Source organism: Lepus europaeus, chromosome 2 (genome assembly GCF_033115175.1).
Source record: "Lepus europaeus isolate LE1 chromosome 2, mLepTim1.pri, whole genome shotgun sequence".
Taxonomy (NCBI): Eukaryota; Metazoa; Chordata; class Mammalia; order Lagomorpha; family Leporidae; genus Lepus; species Lepus europaeus.
In genome coordinates this window covers 32,918,012-32,932,883 of record NC_084828.1, presented here as the reverse complement: position 1 = coordinate 32,932,883, position 14,872 = coordinate 32,918,012, and the positions used below count along the sequence as shown (strand labels likewise).

The 14,872-nt window shown below is 37.2% G+C and overlaps 1 protein-coding gene and 1 pseudogene across 1 annotated transcript in view; both read left to right on the top strand.

Annotated features, from left to right (window-relative positions):
- The window catches only part of LOC133750704 (multidrug resistance-associated protein 1-like), a 102,122-nt gene that overhangs the window by 20,955 nt on the left and 66,295 nt on the right, over window positions 1-14,872 (top strand). The window contains exons 5-6 of the mRNA XM_062180355.1: window positions 793-970; window positions 14,083-14,337. Coding sequence (XP_062036339.1) covers window positions 793-970; window positions 14,083-14,337 — 433 coding nt within the window. The remainder of the gene's footprint in view (window positions 1-792; window positions 971-14,082; window positions 14,338-14,872) is intronic.
- On the top strand, window positions 6,215-7,707 carry LOC133777105 (disintegrin and metalloproteinase domain-containing protein 10-like; annotated as a pseudogene).

Here is a 14,872-nt window from a genome sequence, read left to right as displayed (position 1 = left end):
GATGCTAGCATCCCACATTGGTGTAAAACTAGATTTGATTCCTGGCTCCAGCTCCAGCTCCTGACTCCAGCTTCCTGCTAATGCCAACCCTGGGAACCAGGGATGATGACTCATGTAATTGTGTTCCTGCCACCCACCTGGGAGACCTAGAGTGAATTCCTGACTGGAGGTCCTGGTTCCTGTTTTGTACTAGCCCAGCCCCAGCCCTTTCTCTCTCTGTCTCTCTCCTCTCTCCCTTCTCTCTCTCTCTTGCTCTTTCACCCTCTCTCTTGCTCTGTTTCTCCTCTTACTCTTTCCCTGCTTCCCAAATAAAGAAAAAAAAAATCTCAAAAGGTAAAACATAAATCTTCAAAAAAATTGAATTTTTGCACTATCATTAGAGGTCACCTCTTTAAGTTCTGATTGTCCTATTTCCCTATATTTGACAAAATGAATGATTATGAAAAATAAGAAGCTTTAAATGTTTCTGTCTTAAGTTATCATACATTAAATCAAAAGAGTTAGCTATTTAATGAGGTAATCGTATGAAAACCAAGAAATAATCCTCACCTACACCTGTGAAAATAATAGCTAATTTCATTTACTTGATTGTCTAATGCTTGAATTAAAAATAAAATGGAAAAAGATTCAAATTGAACAAGTAGAAAAAAAAAACACATAGGGATTTGTGTGTGTGTGTGTGTGCCCGCGTGCATTTGCCTAACATTTTGACAATAGTTACCTCTCATTAATGTTTAACTGCTTTCAGATGTTTAACATTTCTTCCCTTATCTCAATTTTTCTGACATTCAGGCAAATGATCATTTTCTGTGAACACAGTTCAGATTTTGGCTGGAGTGGCTATGGCTATGCAGTGGCACTTTTTGCTGTTGTCTTTTTGCAAACCCTGGTTCTTCAGCAATATCAGCGTTTCAACATGCTCACCTCTGCCAAAATCAAAACAGCTGTAATTGGATTGATCTACAAAAAGGTAAAGAACCTAAGTATTCCCAATTTCTAAATGGACTGCTCTCTTAGATGCTTTAAAATAAATTGACTAGAACAAAAATTAGGAGAGTGGATTTCACAATTCTTAGGCTATTTTTTGCATATGCATCTGTTTTTCTTTAAAAGAGCTTTGACTCATCAATATCTGTTGGATGAATTTCTCCGTGGGGCCTCTTTCTATTGTTGCTATTCCTTCCATTCAAACCTGATCCATGAAATTAAATGATGATCTTCATCTACTGTTATATCGCTTAATGACTCCCCAGAAAGTGGAGAGAACTGAATGTTTTCATGGTTACCTATATTTATGCATCAATACAATTTCTTTTCTGCATCGTTGTCAGCCTATGGACTACAGTTTTCTGCCTTCTCTGCACACTTAACTTTTCCATGCAACAAAGCCATACAAGGGGTCTTCAAATACTCATGGAAAAATGTACGTTATGGGAAACCTAGGCATGGATTTCAAACTTTCTGTACCAAAATAAAGTCCTCTTTTAATTTCATTCTCCTCAGACTCTTTATGAAGTCTCCTCATACAGCTATTGTTTTCCTCTTTTTTTTTTTTTTCTTTTTCCTTCTATGTCCTGTCTCTCAAATATGGCTGAACCTTATTCTGGTATAAGTCTAAAGTTTACTTTGTCCTTTTTTGAAAATGCTATTTTTTAGCTTAATTTTATTTTATTTTTTAGTTTAGATACTGAGACAGAGACTCTGGTTCACTCCCCAAATACGCATAATGTCTGGGGTTGAGCCAGGCTGATGTTAGGAGCCAGGAATTCAATCCAGAGGCCGGAATTCAATTCAATACAGTGGTATAGTAGGTTAATCCTCCACCTGCGGTGCCAGCATCCCATATGGGTGCTGTTTCTAGTCCTGGCTGCTCCTCTTCCAGTCCAGCTCTCTGCTGTGGCCCTGGAGGGCAGTGGAGGATGGTCCAGGTGCTTGGGCCCCTACATCCACATGGGAGACCAGGAGGAAGCACCTGGATCCTGGCTTCGGATCAGTGCAGCGCCGGCTGATGTGGCCATCTGGGGAGTGAACCAAGGGAAGGAAGACCTTTCTGTCTCTCTCGCTCGCTCGCTCTCTCTCACTGTCTGTAACTCAAAAAAAAAAAAAAAAAAAGAAAGAAAGAAAAAAAAATAGGAATTCAATCCAGGTTTCCCATTTGAGTGGCAGACCAAGTACTTGAGCCACCATCTGCTACCTCTCCCAGGTGTGCATTATCAAGAAGCTGAACTTGTGAGTGAAACTGGTACTGTAACACAGGCTTTCCAATATGAGATGCAGGCATCCCAGCCAGTGGCTTAAGCTGCTGGGCCAATATAAGGTAGCCTGAAAAACACAATTTTAAATATGACCTATTTACTATACATAGCCTTTTATTTATATCATAATTATAAAAAATTAAAAGGCTTCCTTATTCCCTAGTTACCAACAAGTTACTCAAAAATAGATATATATTGTTCTTATTTGGAATAGAATTTACCTGTTGTCTTTGTTATCTATGACAGTGACTTTTATATAATTTTTATAAACATTGGATAACTGACTAAAAGAATGAATAAATGAATGAGTGAATCTTTCTCTGCCTTTAAGAAATCAAGAGGAAATGTTTGAATGCATTTGTTGCAGATTTTTGAGGGATCAGATGAGCAGGAAATCTACAAGGGTTATATAAGGATACTTTAAAAGTTGGTAGAAAAAGGAATTAGAAGATACTTATTTTGATGCAAGAAATTTTTATATCTGTGTATTTTCATAATATGCCCTTTCTCTGAATTTTTGAAGAAACTGCGTGTAGTTAAGAAAGTTGTTATATGGCCGTGATGTCTTGAAATTAGTCTTGAAGTCTTTGAGAGAGCTGTAGAATTTGTATACATGGAAGGATGTATTATAATTTGGGCTAAACATGGCATGAGTCAATATAGGCCATAGAACCCTATTGTGCCAACATGAAGACATGCAGTGGTTTTAGGGATCCCTGGATGATCCTGGACCAATTGAGCCACCAAATTGTGACTGTACTTTCAGCAGACTCTAGTTGTGTAGCAAAACCCAAATCCATAATCAGAGAAGCTGTCCCAGTGCTAATTCTAGAAGCGGCATGTGCTGACTAATCTTATACAGAGGAAAGATATGAGGGGATCTAGCAATTAGTTTAAATACCATTCTGCGTTTACCCAGGCTCGTGGTGTGAACTCTGGCCTTTGGGTGATAATGATATGTCAAAGCAGATTCATCAGTTCTAGCAAATATTCTGCTCTGGGGAGGATATTAATAATGTGGTGGCTATGCATGTGCAGTGACAGCAAATGTATGGAACTTTGTACCTTCCTCCCAGTTTTGCTACGAAACTACAACTACTCTAAAGAAGTCTTTAAATTTAAAAAAAAAAAAAAAGCAAACTACAAGTAGAAATCAAAGAAAGCTGTGATAAATTTAAAGGTTAATACAGTGTCCCAGGTGAGCTCTTGAAAAGAGCTCCTGGAGATAATGGAAGTGGGAACACTGACTACGGAGGAAAGACTTTATGGTTCTTTAGGACAGAAATTCTTTAAGAACCAAGAGCACTGAAGAATAAAAGGAAAACTCCATTAATCCTACTCAGCAAGCCCCGCAGTAAGGATTACAACTTAGTTCCAGAGACAAGTCTTTCTCCATGAGGTTAACTGGGGTTGTTAAATTTTCCTTCTTCTTGAGAGGTTTTTGGATTCTGATTGTAATCATATATACATACCTTCAGGATCCTTGGTGGACTGCATAGTGGGCACCAGATGACCAGTATTTATCTGAAACTGGCCCATGGCATCAAAGACTCATTACAAGAGTGGGGTAAATCCAGTGTTAGCCCCTTTTCTCGGAGAGCAGTGGAGGTGGCAGGGCTTACTCATTCTCTATCCATCCAGCTGACTTTATATACTTTTGATTAAAAGAATGTCATTGTTGATCTTATAGATGAGGTCCTTTCCTTTTACCCTGTTTGCACTTTCTCGGTTTTATGAGATTAAATACTTTTTGCTGAACAATGCTAGAAATGTTGCACCCAGGCACACTAATAGTGGTGCATATTGTGTGTGCTCTCAAATTGTATCATATAACAAAAAAGTAGTTTAGATTGGTATCATTTAACAACAAATGGTAACTAAGATTCCCTTCATGGCTTGGGAATTTTGTTCCTATTGAAATTTAAGATTTAATTGGCGGAAAAAAAAATCTGTTCTTTTTTTTTTCTTTTTCTTTTTTTTCAACATTTTTAATAAATATAAATTTCCAAACTACAACTTTTGGATTACAGCAATCTTTGCCTGTGCCTCTATCTTACAGGATTTCTTTGATGTTCTCTAATAATTTGATGGTGTGGGGTCATAGATTTAGATCTTTAATCCATGTTGAGTGGACTTTTGTGTAAGGTGTAAGGTAGGGGTCTTTCTTCATGCTTCTGCATGTGGAAATCCAGTTTTCCCAGCACCATTTGTTGAATAGACTGTCCTTGCTCCAGGAATTGGTTTTAGATCCTTGATCAAATATAAGTTGCCTGTAGATGTTTGGACTGATTTCTGGTATTTCTATTCTGTTCCATTGGTCTATCCACCTGTTTCTGTACCAGTACCCTGCTGTTTTGATTATAACTGCCCTGTAGTATGTCTTTAAATCTGGCTTTGTTTTTGTTGTACAAGATTGCTTTAGCTATTTGAGGTCTCCTGAGCCTCCATATGAATTTCAGCATCATTTTTTCCAGATTTGAGAAGAATGTCTTTGGTATTTTGATTGGTATCACATCGAATCTATAAATCGCTTTTGGGAGAATGGACATTTTGATGATATTGATTCTTCCTATCCATGAGCATGGAAGATTTTTCCATTTTTTGGTATCCTCTTCTATTTCTTTCTTTAAGATTTTGTAATTCTCATCGTAGAGATCTTTGACATCCTTGGTTAAGTTTATTCCAAAGTATTTGATTGTTTTTGTAGCTATTGTGAATGGGATTGATCTTAGCAGTTCTTTCTCAGCCATGGCATTGTCTGTGTATAAAAAGGCTGTTGATTTTGGGCATTGATTTTATATCCTGCTACTTTGCCAAACTCTTCTATGAATTCCAATAGACTCTTAGTAGAGTTTTTGGATCCCCTAAATAAAGAATCATGTTATCTACAAAGAGGAATAGTTTGATTTCTTCCTTCCCAATTTGTATCCCTTTAATATTAGAAATATCATACACACAATATTCAATTATGTGATGGCGCCCCAACCAGGACTAGAACCTGGGGTGCTGGCACTACAGGCAGAGAATTAGCCTAGTGAGCCGCGTCGCTGGCCACCTCAAATATTTTTCATTTCCTTATGGTGAAAACTTTCAGAATAATTTCTTCTAATTAAATATATATAAATATAACATTACATTATCATTATCTATAGTCATATATTAAATATATAAACATATTCCTAGGTATCTTGTGTACTGTTATAGGCACTATTAAGTTCATAGACATAGATTTAGTTGTAGATTTAGATATAATGGTCACTTATATAAAAAATGTAACTTAAACTCAGGGCAATTGAACAATTTACTCATAGTCAAAAAGTCATTAAAATGGGAGTTGGGTTTAGAAATTCAGGCATTCTACTCTAGAGATTGTGTCTTTATTATTCTAAATATTAAAAATATAATTAATATAAATATGAATAAATATAAGTGCCTTTATGTCTTTGTGTGTGTACATTTATTCCTGAATCTCATCTTTGTTCCTTAAATTTTTTTTTCATAATTTCACTTTCTGAATTGTGTTTTCTCTAATATCTGGGGAAAGTTTTTAACTCATCTACCAGTCTTCAAGTTCCACTTTCTTATAGCATCCATTTGAAATTTTGATGCTTGCTTTGTGTGTGTTTTTTTTTTTTTTAATTTCACAGTGAGGGACAGGCATTTGGTGTAGCCTTTAAGATACTCACGACTCATATTGGAGTGCCCAAATTCAAGTCCCAGCTCCACTGCCAATTCCACTTTCTGCTAATGCACACTCTGGGAAGCAGCCGTGATGACTCAGGTAGTTAGTCTCTGCTACTCACATGAGTGATCTAGATTGAATTCTGTTCCCTGGCTTCAGTCTGACCCAGCCCCAGCCTTTGTGGGCATGTGAGGAGTCAATCAGCAGATGGAAAATCTCTCTCTCCCTCTACCTGTGCCCTACTGTCTGGCTTTTAAGCAAACAAAAAAGATTGGCAATGCATTTTCCATTTGAAACTATTTCCCATTCTTCTCATAATTATACTAGGAATATTTATTATGGTGAAGAAGGAAGTTTTAGCCATGGGTCTGTTATTGATGGAAGATTTGAAGGATACATCCAGACTCATGTTGGCACATTTTATGTTGACCCAGCAGAGAGGTATATTAAAGACCAAACTCCACCACTTAACATGAAGAGGATACTAACTATTCATATAAATATGTTCCACAAGTGGGCTGTGCAGATTGCTCAGTATTTGAAAGAATGGAGCAGTATTGGATGACTTGTGTAGAGGAAGGAACACAGACATTGCAAGAACCTGCTGCTAATGGTCCAGAACTCTTGAGGAAAAAATGTACAACTTCAGTATGAAAAAAAATACTTGTCAACTTTATATTCAGACTGATCGTCTTTAAAAAAAATACTATGGAATAGAACATTGCGATTTCCCAGATATCCAGCCACATAAAAATGATTGACACAATTCACCAGACCACACACTTTTCTGGAAGTCAGAATGTCAAGTTCATTGTGAAACACATAAGAATTAATGCAACTGCTGATGAGAAGGACCCTACAAATCCTTTCTGTTTCCCAAATATTTGCGTGGAGAACTTTCTGGATTTGAATTCTGAGCAGAATCATGATGACTACTGTTTGGCCTGTATCTTCAGAACCAAGATTTTGATGATGGCCTGCTTGGTCTGGCTTGAGTTGGAAGCTAATAAGGAATCATGCCATGACTTCTGTAGGAAGGAAATGGAGCCATCACTTGTACCAGCACAGGGTCTGTGCAGTGGAGCAAGCAGTTCAGTGGTCAGACCATCGCCTTGCAACCTGGATCCCCTTGCAATGAGAAGCTATTGTAATGTTTTCATGCTCTACAGATTAGTAGATATTGCTGGCCCTATAGCTATGTTTAAAAAAGCAATTTTTAATCTAGAGCTCTATGAAAATATTACTGAATGGATTGTGACTCTTTGGTGGGGATTATTACTTATGGGAATTGCCTTCATCATGTTAATTCCTGGATTTATTGAGATGTGCAGTGTTGGCCGGCACCGTGGCTCAACAGGCTAATCCTCCGCCTTGCGGCGCCGGCACACCGGGTTCTAGTCCCGGTCGGGGCACCGATCCTGTCCCGGTTGCCCCTCTTCCAGGCCAGCTCTCTGCTGTGGCCAGGGAGTGCAGTGGAGGATGGCCCAAGTGTTTGGGCTCTGCACCCCATGGGAGACCAGGATAAGCACCTGGCTCCTGCCATCGGAACAGCGCGGTGCGCCGGCCGCAGCGCGCTACCGCGGCGGCCATTGGAGGGTGAACCAACGGCAAAAGGAAGACCTTTCTCTCTCTCTCTCTAGTGTTTATACTCCAAGTAATAATCCAAAGTTGCCTCCTTCTGAACCACTTCCAGACACCTTAATGAGGAGGAGACCTCCAAAACGCATCGAGCAGCCCCAGAATCAAAGGCCCAGGAGAGTTCCCAAATGAAACACATAAGCCATTAACTGAAGCTTTCACCTTGGCTCTCCCTAGTGACTACAATGGAAAACTTTACTCCAAAGATGTGAGCATGGTAATGGCACGGAGGCAGTGTTGGTCCCAATAAGGCTTTTTGTTATGCAATAGGGAAATCACACGTTTTAATTTCTGTAACACAACTCACTGGGTAAACCAACCACCCAGGATTCCCAAGGTACCTCCAATGCTCCTCATGACATGTCTTTTTTTCTTTTCTTAACTTTGTATATATTTCATAAATACAACATTAGGAACATAGTAATTCTTCCCAACACACCTGCTCTCCCACACACTCTCCCACCCTTCTTTTTCCTCCCTCTCCTGTTTAGTCCAAGAAAGAAAAAGATAAAAAGAAAGAATGAAAAAAAGAAGAAAAAATAAAAAACTAAGAAAACTGTTCCTCAGCCATATAGAGATGGGCTATTCATTGTTACTGATTCTGGAAGGTGATTTTGCTTTTTTTCCCCCTTCCTCTTTTCCCTTCCTTCCTCCCTCTGCTTTTCTTTCAGAAACTTAATTATCTTTAAAGAAGAACCCAAGAATGATACATTTTTTGCAAGCTCTTAAACATAACTATAACTTATGATAATAATAATAAAATAATATTATTATATGATATGATAATATGATATAATAATAGTATATGATATAATAATATAATGATATGATAATATAATATGATATAATAATAATAAAATAATATTATATGATATGATAATATGATATAATAGTATATGGTATAATAATATAATATGATATAATAATATAATGATATGATAATATAATATGATATAATATAATACAATAATAATAAATTAAGTATATAACAATATGCTCAATTTAATATACTAAAAGGAAATGATTCTTGAGAACAAGTTTTACTATTAAGTCTCATGATACAACTCTTTGAGGACAGAGGTCCTGCATGAGAAGTTAGTGCACAGTTATTCTTGTTGTTTATTTAACAAATAACACTCTTATGTATAACATCAGTGATCACCCAAGGCTCTTGACATGAGCTGCCTCAGCTATGGAAGCCTTTTGAGTCCACTAGCTCCACAAGGCCATAAGCAATGTGAAAGTTTTCTCCTCCCTTCATAGAAAAGTACATCCTTCTTTGTTGGTCACTTCTTTCCACTGGGGTCTCACCCACAGAGGTCCTTTATGTGGTACATTTTTTGCCAGAGTATCTTGGCTTTCCACACCTGAAATGCTCCCCCTGGGCTTTTCAGCCAGACTAGAATGCCTTGATGGCTGGTTCTGAGATTAGAGTGCTACTTAATGCTATTGTCATTCTGTGAATCTGCTATATGGACTGCTTTCCCATATTGGAACCCTCACTCCTTTTTAATTTTATCTATTATTATTTCCAGTTCTATTTATATGACCACTTTAACACTTGATCCCATCCATATGATCACTTTACCACTTAATCCTATCCATTTGATCTCTAAAACACTTAAGCTGCTATTTTTATCAACCAGCTTAAGGAATATGGGGTCTCCTGGCAAGTTGTTAAGCTGTACTTTTAGAAGCAAGTCCATAGGAATGTATGCAGGACTATACTGCTTTGCAGTTACAAACTTCATACATTTCACAATTACAACTTTAGGATCTTGGTGATTCTTCCCATTGTGCCCACCCTCCTTCTCACCTTCCTCTTCCCTTTCTTATTCTCACTCATTGTTTACTAAGATCTATTTTCAATTAACTTTATATGGTTAACTCTATGTTAAGAACCCAACAATTCATATGAAAGAAAAAAGATAAGGAAAATACTATAAAGGAAAAGAAAAAAAATATATAGAATAAAAGATTGTTCCTCAAGAGTCAAGAGAAGCGCTGTTCAAAGTCAGTGCTTCCCAAAGCATCAATTTCATTTCTACATGTTGACGTTTAGGTAGGTGCTCTATTGTCTTAACCCCAGAGGGCGGAGTTGCACAGCATCCACAGGGGTGGTGCCTGTAGCCAGAAAGTACAGGTCTTCAAGGGTGATCAGAGTCCCAGAGTCTGTCTGTACTTCAGCTTCAAAGGGGCGGAGTCTCGGCTTGGGGAGAGCAGAGCCTCAGCACCTGGTGAGCGCAGGGCTGGCTGGGAGAACCCTTGTGCAGGAAGATCTGAATGCGGAGGGTTGGCCTGGAGCTTCTACTCAGCTGCACTCGGAAGAATCTGTTCAGAGAGTCCCCCCTTGGCCTCCTCAGTCTGTGTTTTTATACATTTCTGGCCCCTCCGTGTAGGGTTGATAAGGTCCCAAGGAGGATGTGTGCAGGCCATAGGTAATTCTCATCAAGTTCATGCAGATTTCCTGCAGTCAGCTTGGCTCTTGCTTATTTTTGTAAATATTAAGGTGAAATAGTTTAATTTCCTGCTCCTTACAAAAGAGAAACCTATTAAGTCATCATCTCCAAACCAAACCCTCACAAATAACAGTTGAAGAGAAAATGGCAAGAGAGCATATCCTCAGACCAGGTGGAATTACTTATATTTAAAAGCCAGAAAATTCCAATCTGTGAATATGGAGTGGGGTGGGAAAGGCACCCAATTTTCTTATGGACAGATATGTTTAACTTAATAGCACAAAGTCTTTAAATATTATTATGTGCCCCCCTGTTCACTGTTCTTTATTGCTGCATTTTCTTCAATTGCATCAAACTTGGCTCACAATGAACTTTTATCCCAAATCTAGGAGGCTTGATCATCTCAACATTGGACACATGACTTGGCAATGAACATACATGAAATACATACAGACATGTATTTCCCATATACACTATACTTTTGTGAGCAATTGTAAGCAGAAATTGCAATATGGGTGTTTTTTTCATATTTTAAAAATTTTCTACTCTTAATTAAAAGTTACTGGTTAGTTGATACATGCAAGATAACAGAGAATGGTGGTATTCAATGGTCCAGGATTCTGTAATGCTTTACACAGGCAGTTTTTCTTTTTGTAAATATTATATTTTCATTTTTTAAAGATTCATTTATTTATTTGAAAGGCAGAGTTATGGAGAGGCAGAGAGAGAGAGAGAGAACTCTTCCATCCACTGGTTCACTCCCCAAATGGCCACAACAGCTAGAACTGGGCTGATCCAAAGCCAAGAGCCAGGAGCTACTTCCATTTCTCCCAAGCAGGTACAGGGGCCCAAGCACTTGGACCATCTTCCACTACTTTCCCAGACCATAGGAGGGAGGTGGATTGGAAGTGGAGCACCCAGGACTCAAACTGCTGCCCATATGGGATGCTGGCACTGGCCCCTACAGGCAGTTTTGAGATGAGAATCAATTTACCTTTTCCTTATGATGGAGTTGGTTCAGTTACTCATTTTCCCTTTATCAAATGGCTGCTGTGAGCATGAGTGGCAATGCTAAAGATGAGTTGAGTGCTGTATTAATTGGACGCAAGCAGCATATCACTTCATACTTAGTTCCTTATGTGAATGTTTGATTCTGCTTACGTATTAGATACTTTCTAACTCAATTGCATTTTTAATTGATCGGTGGAATTTTATTCTTGCCTTGGTAGAAATTATGTCAATGAAATCATTCCTTACATTTGTAGTCTACTTATTTGTGTTTTCTGTATATCTAAAATATGCTAATTGTGGTTTTATATGAAAAAGAAAAGGAAAGTTGTATCTTCATCAAAATATTTGAAGATTTTTTTCAGCATATCATCACTGATAATTGGCAACCAGTATAGATGAGTAGTTAAAATTACAGATAGGTCTTCTGATTTTTCCCTATAATATTTTAACAGTAATGAAGTTGAAACAGAACAATATCCCATTCAAATTTTATTTTTTAAGTAGATGTAAACAGTTGACATTTTAAGAAAGAGAAAACAAAATTATTTAATGTATCAATAGTCTTATTATTATGTAGAAAATGGAAGGGGGCATCATGGAAAAATTTTAAGCTTGTGACATATTTATTGCTTCTGTTTTCTAACAACATGACAAATTAGAAATAAACATCTATGATTTTCTTGTCTTCACATAGGAGGGAAAATTTAGGGAAGGGTAAAAAGATTCCTGTGTTTTGTACCTGCCCTTTTTTCTTATTAGTATGAGGTTTAGACAATCATTTTTTATAATGTGACACAAACTAAGAAGGACAAAAATGGTAGATGAAATAATGGGATCTCTTTCTTGTAAACTTGTACAATATTTGGTAACTGTTTTTCAAAATACAGCTTTTTTTTGCATGCATAAGAGGCAAATTTTACACATGAAATCTTAGACTATAAATCTAAGCAAACAAGCAAGTAGATATATAGTAAACATCTTAAATCATTTCTGTGCCTTTGTTTTTAGACTGTGCAAATGTTGGAAGTGGGTTTGATTTCTAAATGGTGACTTGTATTCTGCTCTTAGTAACTTCTTGAGTGTGGTAGATTTTGGAACATGTACATTTTTTACTTGTAATGTTGTCCTGTGATAGAGTTTTGGCAGGTAGACACTGTCCTATTTTATTTTGAGTTTAAGTTAAATGTCTTCTGAAAAGAGATATGTGCACTGTGCACTTTGCACTGCAAATCAAGATGTGCTAAAACGAACGGATCAAGACACATGAGATCTAATACTACTGTCAGTTTCATGTCCACTCTGTTTTATACAGTATCTCGTTTGTTCTTTTTGGACATTATTACTAGAAATTGCGAAACAAAGTATATTGCAAAGATGTGAATTTTTTGAAGCTTAAAATACATTAATAAATTGACTTGATGGAAACAATATTTCCATTCTTTCATTTTTAGTGTAGATCATTATTTTCTTGTAAAGATTTCAAGGATGTATTAAAATATTCTCTTTTGCTGCATGTAATATTTCTTTCTAATGAGCTATTGTTTAATTTCTTGATAATTAAGTTTACTACTTAATCTTTGAACATTTTCATAAATACTTATAGAAAGGTGAGAGAAATGGACTACTGTTAAAAACGTTATAGATGTTAAAATTAGAGGTACAGCATTTGGATTTCCATTGTTTTATTTGTCGACATTGGTTGGTCAGTAACTTATTAGGGAAAGTTACAGAGCTGTATTTGCAAGAGATTTTGCTGGACCCTTGACTGCTACAGTTGACAAGCGTTGTTTCTTCTTTGCTCTCTTGTGGCAGTACCATTCTGTTTTGTCATCAGCACAACTTCCCCTCTACTAGTTAGTGACAGAAATGTCTCTGATGTACTGTGCACAAAACAAAAATAAGGATTAAATACCACCATAGCCATAGAGCCCCATATTTGTGGGGATTCTGGCATCCAGTGAACTTCCAAGGCTGCCCTCTTGTGGGCACTCTGTTCCACCCAGACCTTGAATTAAGCCCTTTTGCTTGAAGTAGGCAATGTTAGAGAAGGAGTTCCACTAAGGTTCCTGACTACTTATTTCCCAGATGGACTTTTCCTCTGTATTATTCATTCATTTAGTAAATTGATTTTGAGAGCCTCTATCCCCAGCCACAAATTATCTTTCTTTCAATCAATGTAGTGGAAACTCCCTACGTTTTTGATCTATAAACGACCCTTTACTTCATTTCCAGTATAGATATAAATCTCAGTTCTTTTACAGTTATTAATGTATTCACTGGGAATTTTAAATGGGTAGGGAATTAAATCAATGGATTTCTATCAGAATTCTTAGTAAGAGTTATCAGTAATTATTCATGAGGATGCTGATTTCAATATACAAATAATAAATACTTTTTGCATGCATAAGGGGAAACATTACCTCCATGAGGCCTTTCCAATACTCTTATTTCTCTAAATTTCCATGGCCCTTCTTAGCTATTTTTACACTTAAAATCCACCTGTATTTGTGTGTTCACAACTAGATAGTAATTACCTTGAGAACTGAGATTTTTAGAATTTTTTTATCTTTCCACATTTTTGGAAGAATCCTATTCACCAGTATTCACTGATGTGTTGATGTGCTTTGGTATTGATAGCATTCAGATGGTTCAACATTATAGAGGTGCCATCAGTGGAGAGAGTTCAATGTATAATGCATTGGATTTGCTTGCAATTTTATATTTAACAACCTATGAAGGGCACTTGTTTGCTTGGGAACACAAATGCTACTCTTTGACAGTACTCCATGAATTCCAAAGCTTTGAACTTGGGCCAATAATTTTATGTCCTCACCTCCTCATATATCTCTCTCCTCTCTCTCTCTCTCTCTCCCTCTCTCTCTCTCTCTAAATATATATATATATATACATATATATATATATAAATGACTCCAGTACATAAATGACCTCATATATTTTCCTAAATATATATTTATTTTAACAATTATCAGATCCATAATCTATGGAATGCTAAAATATTTTGCTTCTTTTTTTACAGGCTCTCCTGTTATCAAATGTTTCTAGAAAACAAAATTCTACTGGGGAAATTATTAACTTAATGTCAGCAGATGCCCAGCAGCTCATGGATTTGACAGCAAACCTCAATCTCCTTTGGTCAGCTCCATTTCAAATCCTGATGGCCATATCACTCCTCTGGCAGGAGCTGGGTCCTGCAGTATTAGCAGGCATGGCAGTCCTGGTGCTTGTCATACCAATAAATGCTTTAGTGGCAATTAGAGTGAAAAAGCTGAAGGTAAGGAATTGACTACTCCATTATATGCATCGAGCTGGGTTTCTGGCTTGCATTGAAAACAACTATCTAGCTCATTCTGTAAATGTGGAAAAAAAGAACTTCTAAATGGAAACCATACAAAATTATTTGCTCATTCAATCAATATCAAATGGACATCCATCCTGTGCCTACATAACTGACAAATTCCAGTTCCCATAAGGTTGGTGGGACAGACAGGCATCAAGCAAAGAAGTAAACAGGTCCATACAGAGGTAGACAATTTGACACAATGGATTAAGTTGCAGCTTTGGACATCTGCATCCGATATCAGAGTGTGTGGTTCCAGTCCTGGCTACTGGGTGCTTACAACTCAGTTTCCTGCTAACACGCCTGGGAGGTGCTGGATTACAGCCCAAGTACAGATGGAATTCCTGGTTCCTGGATTTGGCCTGGCCTACCCCTGGCCATTGTGGGCATTTGAGGAATGAATTAACAGATTGAAATCTCTCTTTTAGTCTGTCTCTTCCTTTATCTTTGTCACTCTGCCTTTTAAATA